The sequence below is a fragment of the Rattus norvegicus genome, chromosome 14, assembly GCF_021556685.1.
Source record: "Rattus norvegicus strain SHRSP/BbbUtx chromosome 14, alternate assembly SHRSP_T2T, whole genome shotgun sequence".
In the NCBI taxonomy this organism is placed as follows: Eukaryota; Metazoa; Chordata; class Mammalia; order Rodentia; family Muridae; genus Rattus; species Rattus norvegicus.
The window spans coordinates 98,869,118-98,891,388 of record NC_141547.1 but is presented as its reverse complement, the minus strand read 5'-3'; the positions used below and the strand labels follow the sequence as shown (position 1 = coordinate 98,891,388).

At 48.7% G+C, this 22,271-nt stretch overlaps 1 protein-coding gene and 2 long non-coding RNA genes across 12 annotated transcripts in view; 2 read left to right on the top strand and 1 right to left on the bottom strand.

The window, feature by feature from the left end:
- Slc1a4 (solute carrier family 1 member 4) overlaps positions 1-8,715 on the top strand; it is a 31,124-nt gene extending 22,409 nt beyond the window's left edge. Inside the window, 4 exon segments of the mRNA NM_198763.2 lie at positions 2,012-2,245; positions 2,555-2,749; positions 4,109-4,243; positions 6,857-8,715. Coding sequence (NP_942058.1) covers positions 2,012-2,245; positions 2,555-2,749; positions 4,109-4,243; positions 6,857-7,091 — 799 coding nt within the window. The 3' untranslated portion in view covers positions 7,092-8,715.
- A 1,263-nt stretch (positions 8,716-9,978) lies between these two features.
- Positions 9,979-18,562, bottom strand: LOC148001468 (uncharacterized). 10 transcript variants are annotated; one of them, XR_015637573.1, is made up of 6 exons: positions 18,348-18,562; positions 15,346-17,483; positions 12,205-12,295; positions 11,504-11,709; positions 10,950-11,093; positions 9,979-10,638 (listed from the first exon to the last, which is right to left on the bottom strand). It is a non-coding gene; the product is annotated as an uncharacterized LOC148001468 (long non-coding RNA). The 10 variants fall into 10 exon arrangements; XR_015637574.1 differs by lacking the exon at positions 18,348-18,562 and adding an exon at positions 13,905-14,072 and having other exon boundaries at positions 10,950-11,238; positions 15,729-16,139; XR_015637570.1 differs by lacking the exon at positions 18,348-18,562 and adding an exon at positions 13,905-14,072 and having other exon boundaries at positions 15,729-16,139.
- Positions 16,160-20,937, top strand: LOC148001467 (uncharacterized). The gene is made up of 2 exons (XR_015637566.1): positions 16,160-16,353; positions 20,725-20,937. It is a non-coding gene; the product is annotated as an uncharacterized LOC148001467 (long non-coding RNA).
- The last annotated feature ends 1,334 nt before the right edge of the window (positions 20,938-22,271 follow it).

The window sequence follows — 22,271 nt, the reverse complement described above, 5'->3', positions numbered from 1 at the left end:
CTCTTAGAGTGTGGGCTGGTGTGCAAGCAGGCAGTTCACGGCAGGGACGGCTACTACGAGCAGGACACAGCCTAAGGGGTGCCTACCCCAGGGATAATCGAGTAATGGCGAGTTGGTTATTCAGTTGATGGCAGTGAGAACAGGCCTCTAGGGCTGGCCTTCAAAGTTGTGACAATGAAACCGTCTTCCTGACGTCTCCAAAAGTCTCCCCTGGGTGGCCATTGGTGCAGGAGCAGGGTTGGTGGCTTCCCTCTAGACTGCTGGTGGGAACTGGAATTGGCACCGCCACTTCAGCACTGTTTCTTATTTAAAATGTGCACACCTTCAGATCAGCAGGGCCCCCACTTGATGTCCTGACCCAGAGAGCACAGGCACATGGGCACACACAGACAGGTGTGTTTCCAAAGACTTAGGAGGACACCCAGGCACTTCCACTGAGGACATACAAACCACAAGGACGTGAAGCTACACAAATCTGTAATCCCACCCACCTCCCCGGAAGGGGGAAGTCAGCAGCAGATCAGGAGATCAAGAACAGCCTTGGCTACTTGTGACCATGCCTCAAACCCAACAACAACAACACAGTAGTGTGCTGAGGATAGAAACAGCCCAAATGTCTATCTGTGGTAGGTGGGTGGATGTATGTTCTGCTTTTGGGTGGCTACAACTGCTGTTACCCCAGGCCGGCTGGGGCGGAGGGGGGCAGAGCTGCTGTACTGGAGTAGAGCTGTCTGGGGTGATGGAGACGCTTCTGGGCTGGGTGGTGGGAATGGCTGTCCAGCAGTTCAAATGTACTCCATGGCGATCAACTCTACACATAATGAACCTTTCAATGCTAAACTTCATGTGTGTCCCATCACCATTTTTTTAAAAGGTGAATTTCTCAACACTGATACAAAAAGATCTGGGAAGCATGGTGTGGAATGGGAGACAGCTCAGATGTAAATGCTCTCCTGCCTCTAGGTACCCAGGAATGTCTAGGTGCGAGGGGTGCTTGTCTGAGGAGGAATCTGGCTTGAGGATGGTGCCGGAAGAGCAGTGTTCTAGTCCTCAGGAGGGGGTGTGTTCTTATCTGAAGATGACACTTAAAATTCCTAATCCTGTTTAGAACGTCTCCAGAAAGAAAACGCAGTCTCACTGGCCACCTCCACCGGGATGCTCCGGGGCTGATGTGTGAGACTTCATGTTCCTCACACTTCTGCTCCCTATGAAGTTTGAACTAGGAGGTATTATTAGCTATAAATCAAAATTTATAGTTGAAGAATTGTTACTAGATTGATATGAAATTTACCACAACTGACTTTTGTTCTTCGTAGTTTCCATAATTTATTCCTTTTCTCCCTTTAAAAAGAAAAAAAAATCTTCCTCTTCTGGCAGTGTTCCCAGAATATCATTGTTAATGAATTTTTCCCACGGGATCATGTCTTCCAAGCCACAAAGAATGTAAAACTTCACGGAAGCCCCGGGCCGTGTTCACTTCGTATCTCGGCAGTCCTGTGGGATTCTTGTATTTCTGAGTTCTCAGGACAAGTCTGAGCAAAGTTAAAAGTCGAGCTCATAATGGCACACACACATGGCCTTTCACTTTTCGTCCTTTGCCCTTTGCCATGTGGTTGGTGGCAGTCCATCAGTTAGGAACAATGCATGCCCAGGTATAATGGCACCCAGTCCCGCTCAGGAAACCCAGACAGGAGGATCGCAAGTTACATGCTAACCTGGACTGTATAGTGAGACCGTGTGTAAACGGAAGGACAGGGGAGGAAGAAGGACAGGAAGGAGAAAAGCTAAAAGAAAGGCATGCATACACCAGAGGGAAGACGTCTATGTGGGAGCGCTCACCCTGTGGGAGCGCTCGCCCAGAGGATCGTCTCAATTATTCTCAGTCACACAAACTGTTTATTAAAAAAAGACTCAGTCCACCCCATCTGTTTTTGTTTTTAGAGTTACTCCGTGGGAGGCTCAGTATCTCCCAGCCTCATCACCTCCCTGATGAGTATCTGTTTATTCGCAGGTACGTACCTATCGGCATCATGTTCCTGATCGGAAGCAAGATTGTGGAAATGCAGGACCTCATCGTGCTCGTGACTAGCCTCGGGAAATACATCTTCGCCTCTATACTGGGCCATGTTATCCATGGAGGAATTGTTCTGCCTCTTGTCTATTTTGCTTTTACGAGGAAAAACCCGTTCACGTTCCTCCTGGGCCTCCTCACCCCGTTTGCGACGGCTTTTGCGACCTGTTCCAGGTGAGTGGGCTTGGGAACCAACCGAACGGGTACGGAGCCGGGTGAGCCCAGTGATTCTCTTGGGAACACTGGGGCAAGCTGTGGCCCTGAGGGGTTCCGCGTGAATAATGTAACAAGTGAATCCTGGATCCTGGGACTTGACAGTCACACTGGAAACTTGGCAAGAGGTCGGGCTGGCCGCCTTCATTTTGAGGGAAGGCGGCCAGACGCTGGCGGGGACGCCCCACCCGTAGGTCCCAGGGTCTGCGCCCAGTGGTGTTCACCTGGCTGGGGACCGTTTCCATGCTTGGTTGTTTTGCCCATCTCTAGCTCAGCAACCCTTCCGTCTATGATGAAGTGCATCGAGGAAAACAATGGCGTGGACAAGAGGATCAGCAGGTTCATCCTTCCCATCGGGGCCACAGTCAACATGGATGGGGCCGCCATCTTCCAGTGTGTGGCTGCAGTGTTCATCGCCCAGCTCAACAACGTGGACCTGAACGCGGGACAGATTTTCACCATTCTGTGAGCCCGATACTCTTTCCTACCTTGCTAGGCCTGGCTTAAAACTTGGATGTGTGTGTGTTCGCGATCTCCTTTGGCGGAGGTGGGGTGGGGTGGGAGGGGAAGGGGGTGGGAGGGGGAGGGAAGACACCAATCCCAGCATCGCTCGGGTGTCTCGTTTATAAAGGTGGGTTGGTGAGAATTCATCATAGTCGCCTCTCCGTTTCCTGAGGCTGTCTTAGTTTTCTTGCCGCTGGGACAAAATACCTGACGGAAAGCAACTTAAGCAATACACATCTGGAACGATAAAGGCACAAAAAGATGAGTGCAGGTGTTCGGCTGGCTTTGTCCTTTTTCCGTTTTCATACAGTCTAGAGCTCTAGCTATGGTATGATGCTCCCTACACTTACGGGGAGTCTTCCCATCCCAGTTAACCCTCTTTGGAAACGTCCCCACAGACACATGCAAAAGCCATGCCTCTTGCACTTTCCCAATTCAATCAGACGACAATCCGAGTCATCTGTCACAGGGCTCAGGTTCCAGGACCATCTTTCCCCAGCAGACAATAGGTAGTTGGAATAGTTGGGTTTTGCATTGCTGTGACAAAATGTTTGGCAGAAACAGCTTAAAAGATGAAAAGTTTATTGGAGCTCATAGTTCAGAGGAATTTTGGTCCATCGAGGTCGATAATGTCTTGTTTACGTGGTGATAGGCAGGAAGCTGAGGATGCAGGACAGGGCAGGGCAGGGCAGGGGGCAGGGATAATCTCCAAGGCCCATTCCTAGTGAGCTATGGCCAAGCCCCACCTCCCAAAGACTCTACAGCCTTCAAAGTCCAGCTGCCAGCTCACAACTGAGTGTTAAAAGCAGCCTGAAGGGGGTTGGGGATTTAGCTCAGCGGTAGAGCACTTGCCTAGCAAGCTCAAGGCCCTGGGTTCGGTCCCCAGCTCCGAAAAAAAGAAAAGAAAAGAAAAAGAAAAAAAGCACCCTGAAGGGGATAGTTCAGGTTCAACCGTGTCAGTAATGCCTTGTATATAATTTGCACACATTTTCCTCAATACTTCAAATCATTTCTAGATTACTTATGTACTTAATATGATGTAAGTGCGATGGGAATCTTTGCTATACTGTATCATTAAGGCAATAAGAAAAAAAACGGTCTTCAGTCGTTACCGTTTGTTTTCGGTATTTTTTGGGTCATCGATTGGCTTACTTTGTGAGCACAGAACTGGAGGGTGTGAGGTCTGAGTGCACTTGAAGGAGGTGTCACCTGTCAAGTGTATGGTTGTTATTTTTAAGTCATGGCTGCAATGCTCTGTCATTCCCTGGGCCCCCCTCCATGCTCTGTGTTCAAGGCTGCCTTTGCTCTGCCGTGCCCTAGGGTGACCGCCACCGCATCCAGTGTTGGAGCAGCGGGTGTGCCGGCTGGAGGGGTCCTCACCATTGCCATCATCCTAGAGGCCATTGGACTGCCCACGAACGACCTCTCTCTGATCCTGGCTGTGGACTGGATTGTGTAAGTAGCTGACACTGAAGACCCTAGAGTAAAGAGAGTCTGTTGGTGTCCACTAGACCTGGCGCATGCAGAGACGCTTAAAACCACCCTCGCTTTGGACGGCATCTGTAGGTAAGCCAGCAGAGCCCGATTTCTAACTCTGAGGAGTCAACAGTATAGCGGACGAGAGAGAGGCCATGAACATTCACAGATGCGAGCCGACCTTCCGGGACTTGCTTGTAGCATTCAGCGGGTTAAGGGGCTGAGCAAATGAGGGCAGAGTGGAGCGTCAGTGACTGGAGCGGTGGTTGTTCCTGGCCTGGAAATAGCTGAGGAATTGTTGCTATGCAGGGAGAGCATGCACACACCCTGGGCTTGGACTCAGGAGAAGTTAGGCGAGGAGGTGACCCGGCTGCCATCCCTGCAGCTCCTTACAGACACAAGAGTGTCTGGAGATTGATCACCGGAGCCTTCTGACACCCCATGCAGGCCAAATTCACCACATTGGGCATTTTGATTCGTGATACTTCTAGCTGTGATCCACTCGTCTATTGGGACTCTGTGCTTTCAATGTTCTATAAGAAAGTCGACTAAGACAGTGGTTTGGGAATAGCAGAGTTCAGGGTAAGAAAACAAGCATTTAGCCCAGGCTTTTCCAGGTATCTTGCTACCATAGTAGAAGCCTTACTAGTCATGGAGGAGATTAAATGAGTCATCATTCTGTACAGTGCAGAGAACAGGGGACACATGGGACAGCAGTCAGCAAACATTAGTGAGGAGGACAGTCCTGCTTTGCTGGTCACAGCCAGGCAGAGAGACACTGGCTTTGGGTGCCTGATACAAGTCTGTGATGCTGGGCTGAAGCCTGAGGGCTCTTCCCAGAAATGGGTTAAAGTGTCTGATAGAGACTATTAAGCTTCCCCCATGCTAGACAGACCCAGAGCCAGTCTGGGATCATCTGTCTCCTCCTCCTTCCAGCTGTCTCTTGTGCCCAGAGAACATCTCAGAGGTGCTCAGCCTGTGAGGGAAATAGCACCCCTGCTGGCTGCCCAGTAGAGGCCTGTGGGCACACAAGCCACTCGCAGAGGGCTCCAGCTCTCCAGTGCCCTTGGGGAGGGTTGCACCATTTCCCCCTGTCTTCAAAACGACTACAGGACCTTCTCTGAGTTCCAGTGACTAGGGTGGATGTTGAGCTAACCTGTGCTAAGTAGGCTGTGGGAAAGGCAGGGCTGTTTTCTTGTGACATGCTTGCCCACAGCCACGGTACCCAGGACCAGGGTTACGTCTCCTCTTTCCACCCCAAAAATGTGAAAGTTAATTTCCTGGGCCTCCCTTTTACTCAAAGAACTAGCCATTTTTATAATGTATAATACAAGAAAGGGCTTTAGAATATATTAAGTGGGAATGAGGCAAAACATAAAATGTGAGACTTTAAGTAAAGGGTCCATTCCTTGAGTTGCATTTAACCCACTCTTCTCCAGGGTGAATGTTAGCTCGGTGCGTTCCTTTGGTGTCCTGCACGGAACTGATTTGCAAACAAAGTAAAGGAAACTTGCATTCGCTCAGGGCCTCCAAGGGCCTCCAAATTGCTCACTGCAGTCTGGCTGGCACCTGGCTCGAACTTGACCACAGTTGCTCCAGCACCGTATCGGGGTCACTGGCTGCAGGTTTTTAGTCTGCAGTATCAGGATTTGAACCCAGGGCCTCGCCGCTGCTGAGCTCTAGTCCCAGCTTCTCTGTGGGGCCCTCACTAGGCTACCCTCCAGCCCATCACCCACTGAGTAGCTCAGATTGCAGAACTGAGTAACCAGGCCTGGGTTTTGTTGGTTTGGTTGCTTTTTGAGACAGTTTCTCTGTGTAGTTTCGACTGACCTGGAATCCTTTATGTAGACGAGGCTAGTCTGGAACTCAGAGATCTGCCTGCCTCTGCCTCCCAGTCCAACTTTAAAAACCAGATTGCGTATCAACTCCCAGAAGTGTCTAAGGTGAATTGTTTACTGCCTTCAGCTGCTCTCTCGCCAACGGTTTCTACAATGAGCACCTGTTCCTTTCCGGAGCAAACGCTGCTTAGAGGAAATGAATTTAGCACAGATCTGTTGGAGGTTAAGCCCTCCAGTGTCACAGCCACATCCAGCAGGGCTCCTGACTAGGGAGCTGAGGAAATGAGGAACAGGACAGACGCTGAAGAAAGAACACAGGGAGGCTGGGGTTGGACGGAGAAGCCACAGCGCCCAGGAAGTTCAGGGAGGCAGGGTTATGGTGTACAACCGAATCAGGGACGCAGCCTTTATGGTATACGGCTAAATATGGAGGCACGCTCACCTCAGAAGGAACGGTCTCTGTAAGGCAACAGTCTTCAGGTGGTAAATGTGTCACACTGTCAGGACCCCACACAGAGTAAGGGAAGGAAGGCTTTGCTGTCCTTTCTGAACCTTGCTCACCTGGCTTCCCCACCCCCATGGGTCTGAGGTAATGGGGTCCTTATGGTCCCATGCCAGAAATACCCATTTACTCATAACTACGGTCACTCCCAACAAGTCAGCTTCCCCTGTGGCCACCAACCTGCCTGTGACAGCGCCCTCCACTGATGACTCTGGGTATAGCATCAGTCCTTTTCCTTTCTGTTTCCACCAGGGACAGGACCACCACTGTGGTGAACGTGGAAGGGGATGCCCTGGGAGCTGGGATCCTCAACCACCTGAATCAGAGGACAGTGAAGAAGGGTGAGCAGGAGCTGCAAGAAGTGAAGGTGGAAGCCATTCCCAATTCCAAGTCTGAGGAGGAGACGTCGCCCCTGGTGACACACCAGAACCGGGCAGGCCCTGTAGCCGTTGCTCCTGAACTCGAATCCAAGGAGTCAGTGCTGTGATTGGGCTGGGTCTTGGGCCATCCTGCTAGTACCAGCGACCTACCCTGGTAGCCTGCCCCACTGACGTGGGCATGGCCCTCACAGACTTTTCGTCTCCCAAGGAATGCGTTGGCCCAATCACTAATCTGAGAGTGACCTCTCAGCACAGTCATGGAGCTCCCAAGCCAGGACTGCTTACCGAGGACTAGAACACTCTGACCTTTGTCTTGATCCATGTCTCAATGGAGCTGTGGATTCACCTTGACTCTGTTTGTGAACCCCCTTGAGCTGCCAGACCTCAGGGATCCCAGGTTCATGGAGGCCTGGGATAAAGGTCCGGGTTGGGGTGGGGGTGCGGATGGATTCTTCAGTGTCTCCCGGGAGCTCTGCATCTGGTGCTTTCTGGGCGAGCCAGAAGGGTTTACAGCTGTCAATCACACTGTCTCCATAGCAGCAGACACTGAAGGACCTCCCAGGGACCTAGACTGAGCTGGAATCAGCTGGGCTCACTCTTGCGTTAACGGAGCGTGCTCCACTTGTGCCGGAGGCCTCTAAGGGAGCAGAGGTAAAACGAGTTAGAGACCCTCCGTGTGATGTTAGCACAGCTGGTGTCTCAGCTTGAGTAAAACGTAAGAGGTCAGAGGCAGACTGGGGACCACCCTAAAGAGGATGGGACAGGCTTGCTCCCATTCTACACAGAGGCGCTTCTCTGCTCCAGCCAACACTTCCCCTCCATTTCCATTGGGATTCAGCACCTACAGTAGTAGGACCTCCTCCTCCAGGAGGGGTGATGTGGTCACAGCCTTGCCGGCTCATTGGTCAGTCTGTATTACTACGGTTTGACTAGGCCCCTCCTAAAATACAGCCAAGCTACGAAATCATATACACCCCCCAATAAACCCACGCACTGATCAAGGCTCTGGTCCCAGGCACCTGTCTGGTTTCCACAGTAAATTACTTGGCTTATGTGCAGCCTATGGTTAGTCCTGGGTCCCATGTAACCTGCCTCTTACGTACTTCCGTTGGGACCTGACAAGGCCAAGGATAGATCTGTGGGAATTATTGTTTTGCTCCTTGGAAGCCAAATTCTAACACCTGTAAGTGCCCAGTTTACCTGAGCGACGGCTTTCTCCATGAAGACCGCCTGTTGGCCCGAGCGGCTCTCCTGAACTGTCATCCTCATACTTCAGAGCTCGAGTTCCGAAGGGTTGTGAAGACATTCAACATTGTTACTGTCAAACACAGTTTCTGCCAACCCCACCCGTAACAGGAGATTTAGTCCCTAAGTCACTGGCTTCACTCTCTTGCTTCCTCTGCTGGGATATCACCGGACCCACACATACTTGAGACAGGTCATTTTAAAATGGCGCCTGTGCCTGAGTGAAGGGGTGGGCCAGGAGCAGAGTCCACACAGCCAGGGTGAAAGCCCAGATCATTAAACCAACTGAGCCACTCCAGTCTCCGGTGGGGCCAGGAACGACCAGGAACTGAGCAGGGAGTGGCAAACCTTGTTGCCAACACTGTTTTTTTTTAAAGGGGAATCAATCACATTGATTATAAGTGAGCATTTGGTATGTTTTTTAAGTTTCAGTGTATCTTTTCCTCTGTATTTACATATACTTTGTGTGTGCGCGTGTATGTGTGTGTGCACACGTGCACTCGTACACGTGTGCACACACACATGAATGCTTTTAGCTCCAAGCAAGTCTGAGTTTGGATAAAGGGGAACTAAAGTACAAATTACATCTTTGGCATCCATTCTAAAGAGTCTTATTAAGTACAGATTGGAGCTGGACAGTGAAGCCCACCGGCTGGACACCCACATCTCAGTCTGGACCCACGGTAAAGAGTGCTGCTGTGGACGGAGGAAGGCGCTTCTGTGCAACATTGGGATTTCCCTCTTGGAGGCCACAAGAGGAGGCTGTTCCATGCCTCCCTGAATTTTGGCTCTCAGAGAGATGGATGGAGTTTTGTTAACAGGGAAGACACCACCACAACCGTCTGAAACGTCTCCTTGGTATTTTTCTAACATGTTCATCTCTCGATGTTTGTGTGTGTGTGTGTGTGTGTGTGTGTGTGTGTGTGTGTGACATTTGCCTTAAAACGTAGCACAGCCATTAAAAATGAGTACCGTATTTTTTACTTTCACCTGCCCGAGTCCTGTTTTGTATTTAATGGAGCTCTCCCGATTCTAGGGGATGACCTAGGGCATCTGAATACAGCCTTCCTTTCCCTTTTCAGCCAGCCCGAGACCCTGGGGTAAGAAGGATGGCTTCCTCAGAAGGGAAATGTCTCTCATAACTGGTGTCGTCCTTCTGCCTGTGGCAGCCTGTCTATAGCTCATGGCCATAATGTCTGTGTTGGTTTCTCACTCCCTGTGATTAGGGCTCTGACATCCTGCCATCTGGCAGGAGTTAGGCTTTGCCACAAACCCTCAGCCTTGAGTGTTGTCGGAACAACTAGGTTGACAGGAGTTAATTAAGCATCCATGGTTAGCCAGGCACGGGAGCAGGAACAAGCCCCATACCGTAACTGGGCAAGTCCCTATTACCTCCAGGCAAGCGGGTGCCCATGCTTGTACTTGGGTCACCGCCATGCCCAAGTCACACTCTTACATAATCCTGTCTTCCCTTTTTGAGAAAGACGCTTTTGGTTTTGGAGACAGGGCATTACTGTGTAACCTAAGTTGGCCTTGAGCTGGTGAAACTCCTGCCTTCAGCTCCCCAAGGACTGGGATGACAGGCGTGCAGCACCTTACATCGCCCTGCTTTCAATGACTTCACATTCCTGCACTACAGGGAGCTCCAGAAGCTCACACAGGAAGCTTTGGTTTCCAGACCCCGGGGCTCTAGGGAAACAACAGATTCCTGGATTCCCGTTCTGACTTGTATAACACCAGCTCTTCATATAGTGTGGAAATCGGCTTTAATTCCTGTTAGGAGCAAAATGGATGAAAGGGTTTCCCTGGATCAAAGGCCCGATGGCAGCTGGGACAACCATGTAGACTCCTCCCTGGAACTTTTTGAGGTGTTCGGGGGTTGAAATTAGGACCTGGTGAGTCAGCTTCCCAAGGTAGTCAGAGCAAGAGCAGTGTCCATTGGCTTAAGCCAAGTCTGCCCCAGTGTTGGGCAGGTCTGTTAGAACTCGCCTGATCAAAGGAAATTTCTGTTAACCCCCATGAATGATCCAAACCACACAGCCAGGAGGCTCACCAACAGTCAGTTCTTGATTCTGCCGTTTGCTTCTCTGTGACCAGGGTGCAGTCCCTGGTCTCCCATGCCTCAGGGTCCTCAGACAGAAAGGTGGATCATAGCCGTCGCAGTGACAGGCCATCGGCAAGAGCAGGTGACTCCCATGACAGGTAGTCTTCAGGAAGGTGACTGGCACGTTGAATGCACTGTGCGCACGCTGGTTTTCACATCAAATAGTAGCTGGGAATGTTCCTCATCGGATGGTGTCCCTTTGTGGCTAGGTCCATGTTTTGCAAACGTTTTTGTGAGGAGACCAACACCTATTTATCCAAATAGGGCACCAATGACACACCACGCACCAAAGAGTCCACTTGAGTCTAGCTTGGGAAACAATGGGTTTAATTAGGGTTGCATAAAGAATCATGGGCAGCTTATGGGCAACTACGTCATTGAAGAAAATAGAAATACCTCTCCCCCTCATGAGTCTTAGCTGCCTGTAAATCTTGGAGCACGTCTCATGTGTGACACACACACACACACACACACACACACACACACACACACCCTGGGGGAAATTAATGGGCCCAACCTTGTACAGGTCTCCTTTAGGCAACCAGAGCTGCTGACACAAGGGCCAAGTCACGCCTAGGAGACTGTTCTACAACACTCACCCTTTTGTCCAACTTACATTCCTCGTTCCCCGATGTCCCATTTATGGCTCAACATTCAACAGTCACTTCTTCTCAGGACTCTGATGACGTATGAGTCTCTTCGGTAACTGCTACCCTTCCTAAAAGGAAGCTTCTCTGACTAGAGGTGAGAGCAATGTAGTCTATGGACATAAGCATAAATATTTAAAGGCATCTTGACAGATATATCCAGTTAGCAAAACAGCAGCAGTAGCTTCCTCACCAGAGCTCATGACCTCTTAGCCCCGGGCTTCTGACCAGATGTGAAATCCTTTGTGCAGAATGGGCCTGAAATCCAACCAGAGAGCAGCTGGGTACACTCAAAGCAGTCCATCATTGAACCAGTGGGCCCACCTCGCCTGGAATTTTGGTGGTATATATAGCTCCCAGGCTCCACAGCTGAGTAGGACTGTTGACAGCTCTCCCCCAGAGCCTACGTAGTGCCTTCGAGCACTGTGGAAGTTGGCTAGTAAGGGGGAAGCTCATGGCTCTGTCCCTGCTTCACTGTCCTGTGTCCTACACAAAGCATGGAGCGCCCATGGGGCTTCTTTACCTTGGTGAACAAGCAGCAGCAGAGAAGGCAGCCTGTGCTGCTCAGGGGGTCCTGGAACTCCTTGACCAACAACTAGGGAGTCAGGCTGCACCAGCACTGGGACTTTTATCTAACAGCCGTCAGGTTTCTAGAGGCCTCTTTTTCAATATCACAGGGCACTTCCTTTCAGACTTTCTAACTATAATCCTGATGTTGACAGGCATCAGCTGTTACAGACAAAAGAAGAAAAAAGAAAGAAAGAGAAACCCTTACCCTCTTCCTACCCATTACTGAGGGACTTTCCTGTCCTATCCTGGTGTGCCCCAACTCAAGGCTCAGGCCCAGGCTCCATTTGTGCTGGAGAATTCAGAAAGGACGATCTCAGGAATCTCCTAGAATCTTTCAAGTCAGATTCTCGAACTTGAAGTATGTGTCATAGGTAATTTCAGCCTTTTTTGGTTCTTATTAACACAGCACTTCAGACTAGGGGAGTTAAAAAGAAAATGTTCATGGGTCTGGATGTCCAAAGTTGAAGGCTTGAATCTAGTGGTGACCTCACCACCTGAAGCAGAACATGGTAACATAGCAGCTACAGCCCGTCCCTTCTGGTCTCTCTGCTGATGCAGCCACCAGGAGTCAACAATGAAGGCTTTGATACTAATCACTTTCAATAGGACATGCCTCTAAAAGTCATGGAGATGATTGGATCATCAGGCTCTTACCTCACCACTGGCATTAAATTTCAACAGGTTCAAGTGGCTTTTACACATACACTTTCACAGGACTCATAATACAGCTGTGTCCCAACACTGCCTGTAGAGAAAGAGAAACTAGGAGTGGCTCAGGAGTCATCTGTCTTCGAAACTAGTTTCAGAGACGTCCTCAGCTTAGTGGAGAACCGCTATCTCAATATGTCATTTCTTGGAAGGCTAGGCTATAATTCATATGCTTTAAAATTCATCCCCATGCTCTAGAGGCTAGAGAAGTGGCTCAGCCTTTTTAGAGCATGCACTGCTCTTACAGAAGACTCCAGTTCATCTCCTAGCACCTTTATTGATCAATTTACAACCACCTGCAACTCCAACGTATGCATTTACACATGCACATACGCAGAGAAATAGATACACATGCATATAATTTTTTAAAAAAATCTTCAAAGTATAAGCGTGTGTGAGTGTGTGTCTGTGTGTTTTTGTGTGTGCTCGCATGTGTGTGTGGGCACACACGCCTGCACGATTCGGTATTTTCCGGTATTTTAGGAACATGCAGAAAACGTGACAACAGTGATGTGGTTACAAAAGATTCTCACCCTCATCCCAACAACGAAGCTGCTTCCTGTCTCTATGGATGTATCTATCCTGACATCTCATATGGCTGGGATGGTAATATCTTTTTCTCTTATAGAGAAATTCCAGGTAAAGATGACTGATGTTAAATGTGACCCCTGCCCAGCTCCCACTCTCCTCATACACTTACAAGAGATGATCCCTAAAACAACAAATTCAGCTTGGAGTATGCAGACTCATTCTACATCTGCTCAGCAAGGTCTTTTCCATCGGGGACCGAGTTGGGGAAAGATTAGAGGAGCCTTCTGACCTGCCCGTCATAACCGATGTTGAGCTGTAAACCACTCGCTAAGTTAAATGGGGTTAACCCCAGGGATAACCCTGGGAAGGTATTCTGCTAATTCTGGTCTGGCTGCTACACTGTGTAGGACCATCAAGGTATAATTCAAGTGTGTGCTGTGTGAGTGACTCTCCCTGCAGTTGTGAAGTGCACAGCCTTCATAGTTGTACATGACAGCCCTGGACAATAAGGGTGAGTGACAGTTTAAAGATTTACCCACACTCTGTCGTTTTGTTTTGTTTTGTTTTGTTTTGTTTTGTTTTGTTTTTTATAAGATAAGCTTCCTCTACATATTCCTAGCTGTCCTGGAACTCACTCTGTAGACCAGGCTGGCCTCAAACTCAGAGATCCACCTGCCTCTGCCTCCCGAGCTTTGGGATTAAAGGCCAGATCCAATTACCTGGCTTGACTCACACTCTTTTTTTTTGAAAAAATTTTATATTTATTTATTTATGTATATGAGTACACTGTAGCTGTCTTTAGACACACCAGAGAGGGTATTGGACCCCACTATAGATGGTTGTAGGCAACCATGTGGTTGCTGGGAATTGAACTCAAGACCTCTGGAAGAGCAGTCAGTGCTCTTAACCACTGAGCCATCTCTCCAGCCAAGATTCACACTCTTAACATGAATATGTTTCATCCTGTTTAACAAAAGTAAAACAAAACGGGTTTTTGTTTGGTTGAGTTTTTTGGGGGTTTTGCTTTTTTTCCTTTTAACAGGTGTGGGTAATGAGTCTTAAAGGCAGTAGGATTGTGGTCAAGAGGAGTCTCCTTAACCATATTTACCACTCACATGGGTTTTTCTGTTTCCTCTGTGATGCCCATTTAGCAAGGGTGTGGGTGTGGGGGACGCAAGCTGGCAGTTTGGTGGAGCTGAGCCAGGTCAGGCGGACACTGGCCGAGGTGGCCGAGGAGTGGTTGGCTGGTGAGAGAGCGATCTCGGAGCTCTGGCTTGGCAAAGCTAGACAGGATAAGGGGTAGAGTGTGGGCTAGCAAGAGCATGGTCCTGAAAGGGTGAAGAGCACATTTTAAAATTATACTACATTGACTAAAAACTTCTTTAACAACACTTAACTGGGGTTTTTCCATACATTCTCTTAGGATATAAAAATTTATCCTTGAGCTGAGACCAGAGGCTAGTTGGTAGAGTGCTTACCAAACATGAACAAAGTCCATCCTACCTCATAAACTAGACATGTACCATACTCCTGTTTCCCCAGCACCAGAGGCCAAGGTCATCCCCAACAGCAGTGAGTTTGAGACCTGCCTTTTGAAAGATCCTGCCTCGAAAACTATCATATTCGTCTTCTTTTCTTTGCTCTGCTGTATAAAAGTTGGCACACAGGGGAAACCCATTAACTTTACAAGGATTGCAAATCAATTAGGGTTTTCAGCAAAATGTTTGAAAAGGATGGATTCTCACTGTGTTTCCTGAATTGGTACCAAACTCCTGGATGCAACAGTCCTCCGACCTCAGCTTTCTAAGTAGGTAAGTCTAGAGATACACACTACAGCCCCTGACCTTCAGAAGCCGTGTTTGATGTGTGTGAATGGGCATGTTTGTCTATGTACCACATGTGTGCCTGGTGCTTGAAGAAGCCAGGAGAGGGCGTTGGATCCCCGAGAATTGATCCATGTCCTCTGGAAGAGTATCCAGTACTCTTAACCACTGTTACGTCCAGTTCACAAGAACCCGAGGAGACTGCCAGAGATCATGATTCCGAAGCAAGCACACAAGACCCTTTTATTCGTGTGTCAGTGAAATCTCTTCACGTAGACCCATTCTCCTGGTCAAAACTTTTGTGGTCCTGGAACCGGGCCTGCTTCATGGAGGGCACACAGTTTAGGCCAAACATACTTATGAGCGCACTGGGTTGCTCTGACCCAAGTTATTAACTTATCATTTTCTAATTTGGTAACAGCTGCCGACTGTAAGTTAGGTACAATGGGGGCAGGGACACCGTACACAATCTCAAAAGGGGTTCATCTCATCTGGTAAGAATTCCTTACCTGATATGGAGCAAAGGGAAGGAGCATCACCCAGTCTCCAGCAGTCTCTGAGGTCAATTTAATTAAGGTCTCTTTAATGTTCTGTTCATCCTTTCTACCTGTCCCAAACTTTGGGGTCAGTATGTACAATGTAATTTCCAACCTGCCCCAATAAACCTTGTGACATCCTGGCTTATCTTGGACACATATGTTGATCTGACCCTCTCATATGAGGGAATCTATACCTGAGTGAGACATCCTTCAGCAACTTCTTGGTCACTACCTTTGCAGTCTCTGTCTTCGTTGGGAATGCTTCCATCCATCCACAGAAGGTGTTGAAGAACACCAGCACGTGCTTGCAGCCTACTCCTCTGGTTTGAGTTTTGTAAAATGAACTTCCCAGTAGACCCTCTGTCTCAGACCTCACAACCGAGAGCCTAGATGTTTGGCAGTGTCGTGGGTGTTGGTTAGATGGCAAACTGCAGTTTGACACTATTCCTCAATAGTATTCTGCATGTCCCTGAAAGTCACCTTAGATCGTCTCACCGCATCGGCCAGCCGACGTGAGTGACTCTATGGATTTCCCTGAGGATGGCTTTTGCTGAGGAAGTGGGTAATATTAGCTTACCTTCAGCCGTTTGCCACCAGCCTTCTGAGCGTTGGCTCATGGGCTGATTCTTAGCCCATTTGATCTCTCCCTTCACACAGACAGGGCATTCCGGCAAGCTGGGATTGGGTGGCTCAGGCAGGACAGTAGCCAACATGGAGGCAGTCGTGTCTTCCAGGGCTACCTCCTTAGCGGATCGCTGGCTAAGTTGTTACCTCTAACCACTGGTGTCCTTCCTCTTCAATGGCCTGGACAGTGTGTGATGGCCACCCTCTTTTGGCAACCGGAGAACTTCAAGTAGCTGTAGGGTTTTATCATTATTTTTGATAGTTTTCCACTCTGCAGTTAGGAGCCCTCTCTCCTGGTAAATAGCTCCATGCGCATGAGCAGTTGCGAGTGCGTGCGGGCTGTCCGTATAAGTGTTAGCGGCCAGTCCTCTTCGCGTGCTGAAGGCCTGGGTTAGCGCTATCAGTTCGGCCCTTTGAGCTGAAGTACCTGGGGGAAGAGGCTGAGCCCAGATTACCTCCGTTTCCATGGTTACCGCTGCTCCCGACTTCCTCTGACCTTCGAGGATGAAGCCGCTTCCATCTACAGATGGGCCAGATCAGGGTCAGGAAGAAGAGTCGCAGGTTTCAAGGCTGGACAGGTGACTCCCTCCATCTTCTTCCTCTGTGACCACAGTCTTAACCTTTGGCTTTCTCTTTTGGGCACTCTTCAGCCCAGTGCCCTTCCTCCTAGCAATAGGCGCATTGGTTCTTACCTAAGATTGGTCGATGATCTCCCATTGGCTCTTTCCCATCAGCGATCGGGAGCTGGCACTTCCTCTCGCTCTCTGGTCTGGAATACTATTGGCCCGAAGGGCCTTGACCAGATCTCTGTTCAATATCTTTTCAGTCTCAATCTTCTCATCTTTAGTTTCCCTGCTATGATACACCTTCTCTGCCACCTCTGTGAAGTCCCTCGATGACTTTTCCTAATCTTCCTAACTTCTGGAGCTTCCTTCTAATGTCTGGTGTCAACTGATTTACAAATACTGACGCTACTGTGTTAGAGTTCTCTGCTCCTCAGGGTCTAGGTGCCTGTAACAGCAGAAAGCATCCACAACCTGCCTGAGAAACACTGCTGGGTCTTCTTTACTCTTGTGCCCAACATCACAAACTTCAGCCAAATTTGTGTCACTGAGCGGCTGCCCTGAGACCTGCCATTAGAGTCCATTGATAGACTCGAAGACACTCCCTACCTTCACCCATATGGTAGTCCCAAGCCAGTCTCCTGAGGGGAAATCCATCATCTGGGTCAGCAGGGTTCCTGGTTGGAGTACCATTAGGGTCTCCAAAATGGTACGTTCCTCTTCCTCGGTAGTAAAAAGGATCTGCAAAAGTTGCTGACAATCATCCCAAGTGGGCTGATGGGCGAAAAGGATGTTGTTTGACAGACCGATGAGCTCTCTAGGGTTGTCAGAGAATCTGGCCTTTTCTGTCTTCTAATTATAAAGATCAGCAGTAACGAAAGGCCAGTAATGGTGAGGTTGATTCCCTTGTTGATCGACTGGCCGCATCGCCCTTGGGGTAAAACAGTGGAATCTGCCTCTGGCTCTACAGCCTCAGGAGGCACAGCACACCTGCTTCCAGTTGTAGTCCTGAAGCTGATGCCACCGGATCTGAAGGCTGCACTGGGGTTTCCTCCCGAGGAAGTGCAGGTGGCACACTGGGGGAAGTGCAGGCTCTGAGACGTGGGTATAAGGTGGGGAAGGAGAACAGCTTCAGGTGTGCTGTCCTAAAAGAGAGGGTAAAGAGGTGTGGGAGGCTTGGGGAATTCCCTTTTCGTTCTCCTGCCACCATGGCCGACATCGTTCGTGTTGGTGAGGAAACGTTAGCAAGGGGGAAGAGAAAAGACTTAACCCAAGGCAGCAGGTTGGTAAGCAAATCTTTCCAAACTACTACATAGTGGACCTGATCCTTTTGTCCCTAGGCCCTTTGAAACACTCTGTCTTCTAGTGCTACCACTAGAAGGCAGAGGTGGAAGGTCCCCTCTGATGAGCAGCCAACTTCAAAAGTTGGCCACTCTGAGCTGCAGGTTGGGAACTCTGGGCCTAACTTCCTTAAAATGAGCTAAAATAATATCGAGAGGGTGAGAATCATTCTGCCCCATAACGTCTGTAAAATCTGGTACAGAAAGAAACCAAATGCCACAAGGAGGAACACAGTAGATAGACAGACAGACAGACAGACAGACAGACACACACACACACACACACACACACACACACACACACACACACACACACACACAAAGTAGCCGTGTCACGACTGGAACCAGAAGCAAATCCAAACACTCTGACTCACAGACTCCCACCTCAGAAACCAGAGGTGACACGGGGAGGAAAGTAACCTGTGGCAAGGCTTCTCTTCCACTACCAGCCCCACCACCACCACCACCACTACCACCACAGGTGAGCGATATACTCTCGAGATCACTCAAGATCAGAAACATCTTCCTGACCCTGCCTCCCCTCCGGAGCCATGCACAACCAGCACAACCGCTCCCAGTCAAACTTTGCCAGTTATACAGACCCCTCGAGGTTTTCCCAAAACTGAAAGCAAGAACAGGCACAGACAATACAGAGAGACTGACACTCACCAGAGGGCACTAGACTCTCCGGGTGGCAGATCCTGGGGAATGTGCTGGGGAACCCCAAACGAGCCCCCCCAGAATGTTATGTCCGATTCGTGAGAACTCCAGGAGACCGCCAGAGATCATGACGCCTACGCAAGCTTCCAAGAGTCCTTTATTTGAGTTTAAACTTGGGACGCAACCTTCTGTGCTCATCGAATTAGGAATGCAACACCAGGGCTAGGAGCTCAGGGTTTATATATAGGAAATGCATTATCTGGGGCGTTTGAGCCTTGGTGTTACATGATTGGGTGAGGGGTAAAGGAATGTTATCCTTCAAAACAGATAACGTTTGTTCAGGAGGGTGTGGGGCAGAGGGAGCGAGTGCTGGCTGTTAAGCTTGGCGCTGGGGCTAACGCTAAACTCAGGGCTAGGGCTAACAGGGGGATGAGTGTTGAACTTGGCACTAGGGCTAGCAAGGGGGTGAGTGAGGGCTGCTTTTTGTTTCTTCACAGCTAAGCCATCTCTCTAGCCCCATTCAAAAACTTTGTAAAAAAAATGTTTTTACAGAGGTAAAATTCATATACCATACCATTATGATACAAAACTAAATTGCTTTTTAAGATGCTCAGATTGTGCAAATAACATCATAACTTTTAGAACATTTTATCATTTTTGAAACAGCCTCATACCTACCAGAAGTTGTCTTAGATTCAGTCCTTTGAGAGCCCCACAGCCCTAGACTGTCAGTGTCCAGTTTTGTTTCTATAGTTTGTTCTCCTCTGAATAAAAACCTCAAATGAATGAAATGATGCAACATTTTGTCTGAATATTGCTGGGTAAGGAGGTAATTGTGGGATACTAGAAACAAATATCTACTTCAGGGAGGGAACCAGTGACAGACCCAAGTATGGACACCAGCAATGTCCGTCCAACTTGACCAACCAGTGAGTTTTATTGGGGATAGTTGCAGGAATATAGATGAGAACAGCTACTTACAGAAGCAGATATGATTCAAAAAAAAAAAAAGGAAAAGATTTATCAACAATGTGTACCCTAGTATGATTGACAGCTCACAAAAGCTGAGAACCTGGAGCTTACTGTAACTTGCCTGCAGCTCAGAGTTCACTTTCCTGGTTCGTCAGTTGGTCTGAGCCTCCTCAAGCAACTCACTTTGTCTGTGGTTCTCCCAGTCAGCTCAGATGATTTCTGCTTCTTTCAGGCTGCTGCGCTTTTCTTTTTTTTTTTTTTTTTTTTTTTTTTTTGGTTCTTTTTTTCGGAGCTGGGGACTGAACCCAGGGCCTTGCGCTTCCTAGGTAAGCGGTCTACCACTGAGCTAAATCCCCAGCCCCATGCTGCGCTTTTCTGAGAGGGACTCTCAGCTGACTTTACTGTTTTCATACTCCTGGGAAGGGAGGGGCCTAGTGAATTTGGTCAGTTTCAGGGACTTCCTGAAGCTATTTTACTTCCTTGCATGATGGAATGCTTCACCTCCCCTTAGAACACATTGTTTTACCTCCCTATAAACATCATGTCTGAAAACCTCCCATTTCGCTTGCTGTCTTGAGAAGTAACACACACACACCCCCCACCAGAGGGAACTGCTGCTCAGAAGATGGAGACTCTCGCTCAGCCTTCTGAAGAGCCGTCAGACCATTTCCACAGTGGCTTTACCATTTTTCCATCCTACCAGCTGTTATGCGGGGCTCTGGTTCCTTCACACCCTTGTCAACATGCTTAGCCCGTGGAATGGTGTGTGCAGATATGTGCATAGGAACAGGTTCGCTTGCCTATGTGAGCCAGAGGTCACAGTCAGGCGCCCTCCTCTTTTCTCTCTGCCTTTTTAAAAGACAGTCTCTCACTGAAGCCTGGCTGGCTGGCTGGCTGGTCAGCAAGTCCCAGGGATCCTCCTGTCTCTGCCTTCCAGCACTGGGCTTACAGACAAGCACCTCACATTTGGCCATTTCATGTGGGTTCTATGGATCTGAACTCAGGTGTTCACACTTACAACAGCAGACACTACCCACTGAGCCATCCCCCTGCCTCTGCTGGGCACCTTCCATGTGCCCACTGGCCATTTGTTCTTTGGTTATCCATTTATCGTCATCATCATTATCATCACCACCGTCATCATCACCCTCAGCATGATCATTATTATTAATGTATTTGTGTTGTGAAGGATGTAAATTTCTATTTAACTATGTTCTATAAAAATTACACATTTTAAGATTTAAGAAGGGTCCTTTTTTTTTTTTTCAAGTTCTATAAAAACAGGTTGTAAGTTTGCAGTTTCACAATAGCAGCAAGAGCTGAGCAAGTCTTTGAAATGAGCTTATTCCTGGAAAACTTGTGTTTCTGATTCTGAAGTCGAAGGTGGTTATTTCTGTTGTTTTTGTTTTCGTAGGTTTGCTGCTGTTTTTTTGGTGGTTCAGGGACCCGAGCTTAGCGCCTCACGTGTGCTATGTAAGCATTCGACCAATGAACTACGTTTGCAGCCCCAAATGTGTTTTTAATACTTGTCAGGACTGATAAGCGTCACGTCAGACTGGATCATTACCATTCGCTTACACACTCGGATGTCTCTGTTCACTGGCAGGCATTGCCTGGAGAGACTTCAGCCTCCGGAAAAAGACCCGGCTCCCTCTGCCATGGCTCAGCCCTGAAGCTTACTGTATAACATAATAAATGTCTGCAAAGAGAAGAGAAGGAATGAGCAATGGTTGGAGAATCGGGTCCCCCAGGACAACAAGATGCTATTCCCAGGCAGCTTAAGAAATGCATGGGCGGGGGCTGGGGACTTAGCTCAGTGGTAGAGCGCTTACCTAGGAAGCGCAAGGCCCTGGGTTCGGTCCCCAGCTCCGAAAAAAAGAACCAAAAAAAAAAAGAAATGCATGGGCAGGGTTGGGGATTTAGCTCAGCGGTAGAGCGCTTACCTAGGAAGCGCAAGGCCCTGGGTTCTGTCCCCAGCTCCGAAAAAAAGAAAAAAAAAAAGAAAAAAAAAGATAAAAAGAAATGCATGGGCAAGTTTCCTATCAGCAATTTCGTTCTCAGACAAATGAAACTTTTTCTATAAGAACAGGCACCAAGCCCCTTGCTTGGCATTCCCGAGTCTTAAGACGGCCACATACACACTCACAGTTTGAAGGGCTCTGCAAGGGAGCAACCCTCTCTAACTACACACGAACGACTCTTTGTGCTAGTACAAGGTCATGTGACAGCCTCAACCACAATCAGTTGCTGTCTGAGAAGATGTACAGGGTACCATGTCCCAAGCGACTTTGGCTTTCCTAGTGAGCATTAAACCTTGCCTGTTAGCCTTGCCCGGTGTTCAGTTGTCAGCACCACATAAACCCATGCACGGTGCTGTGGCCTGTGACGTCAGCAAGGGTCTAGACATGAGAGGATCAGAAAACATTTAAGAGTCTTTCTCGGGGCTGGGGATTTAGCTCAGTGGTTAGAGTGCTTACCTAGGAAGCGCAAGGCCCTGGGTTCGGTCCCCAGCTCCGAAAAAAAAGAACCAAAAAAAAAAAAAAAAAAAAAAAGTCTTTCTCACTGTGAAGTGAGCTCAGTGCTAGCCTGTGCTATATGAGACCGCATAACAAAAAATAAAAAGAAGTCAGTAATATCCAGGAGTTTGCTGCTGCTGCTGCTGCTGCTGCTGCTGCTGCTGCTGCTTGTTATTTTCAAGACAGTATTTTTCTTTGTAGCTCTGGCTCTCCTGGAACTCACTTTGTAAACCAGGCTGGCCTCGACCTCAAAGATCTGCCTGCCTCTGCCTCCCAAACACTAGGATCAAAGGTGTGCGCCACCACTGCCTGATCAAAAGTAAGTAATTTCTGAAAATTAAAATGAATTAAAGGCATAAGCTTGTTATGCGCAATATGTCAGATCTACACCTATTTGTAGAGATTTAGGAAAGAAAAACAACAGACAACTAAGATCTTCATCAGA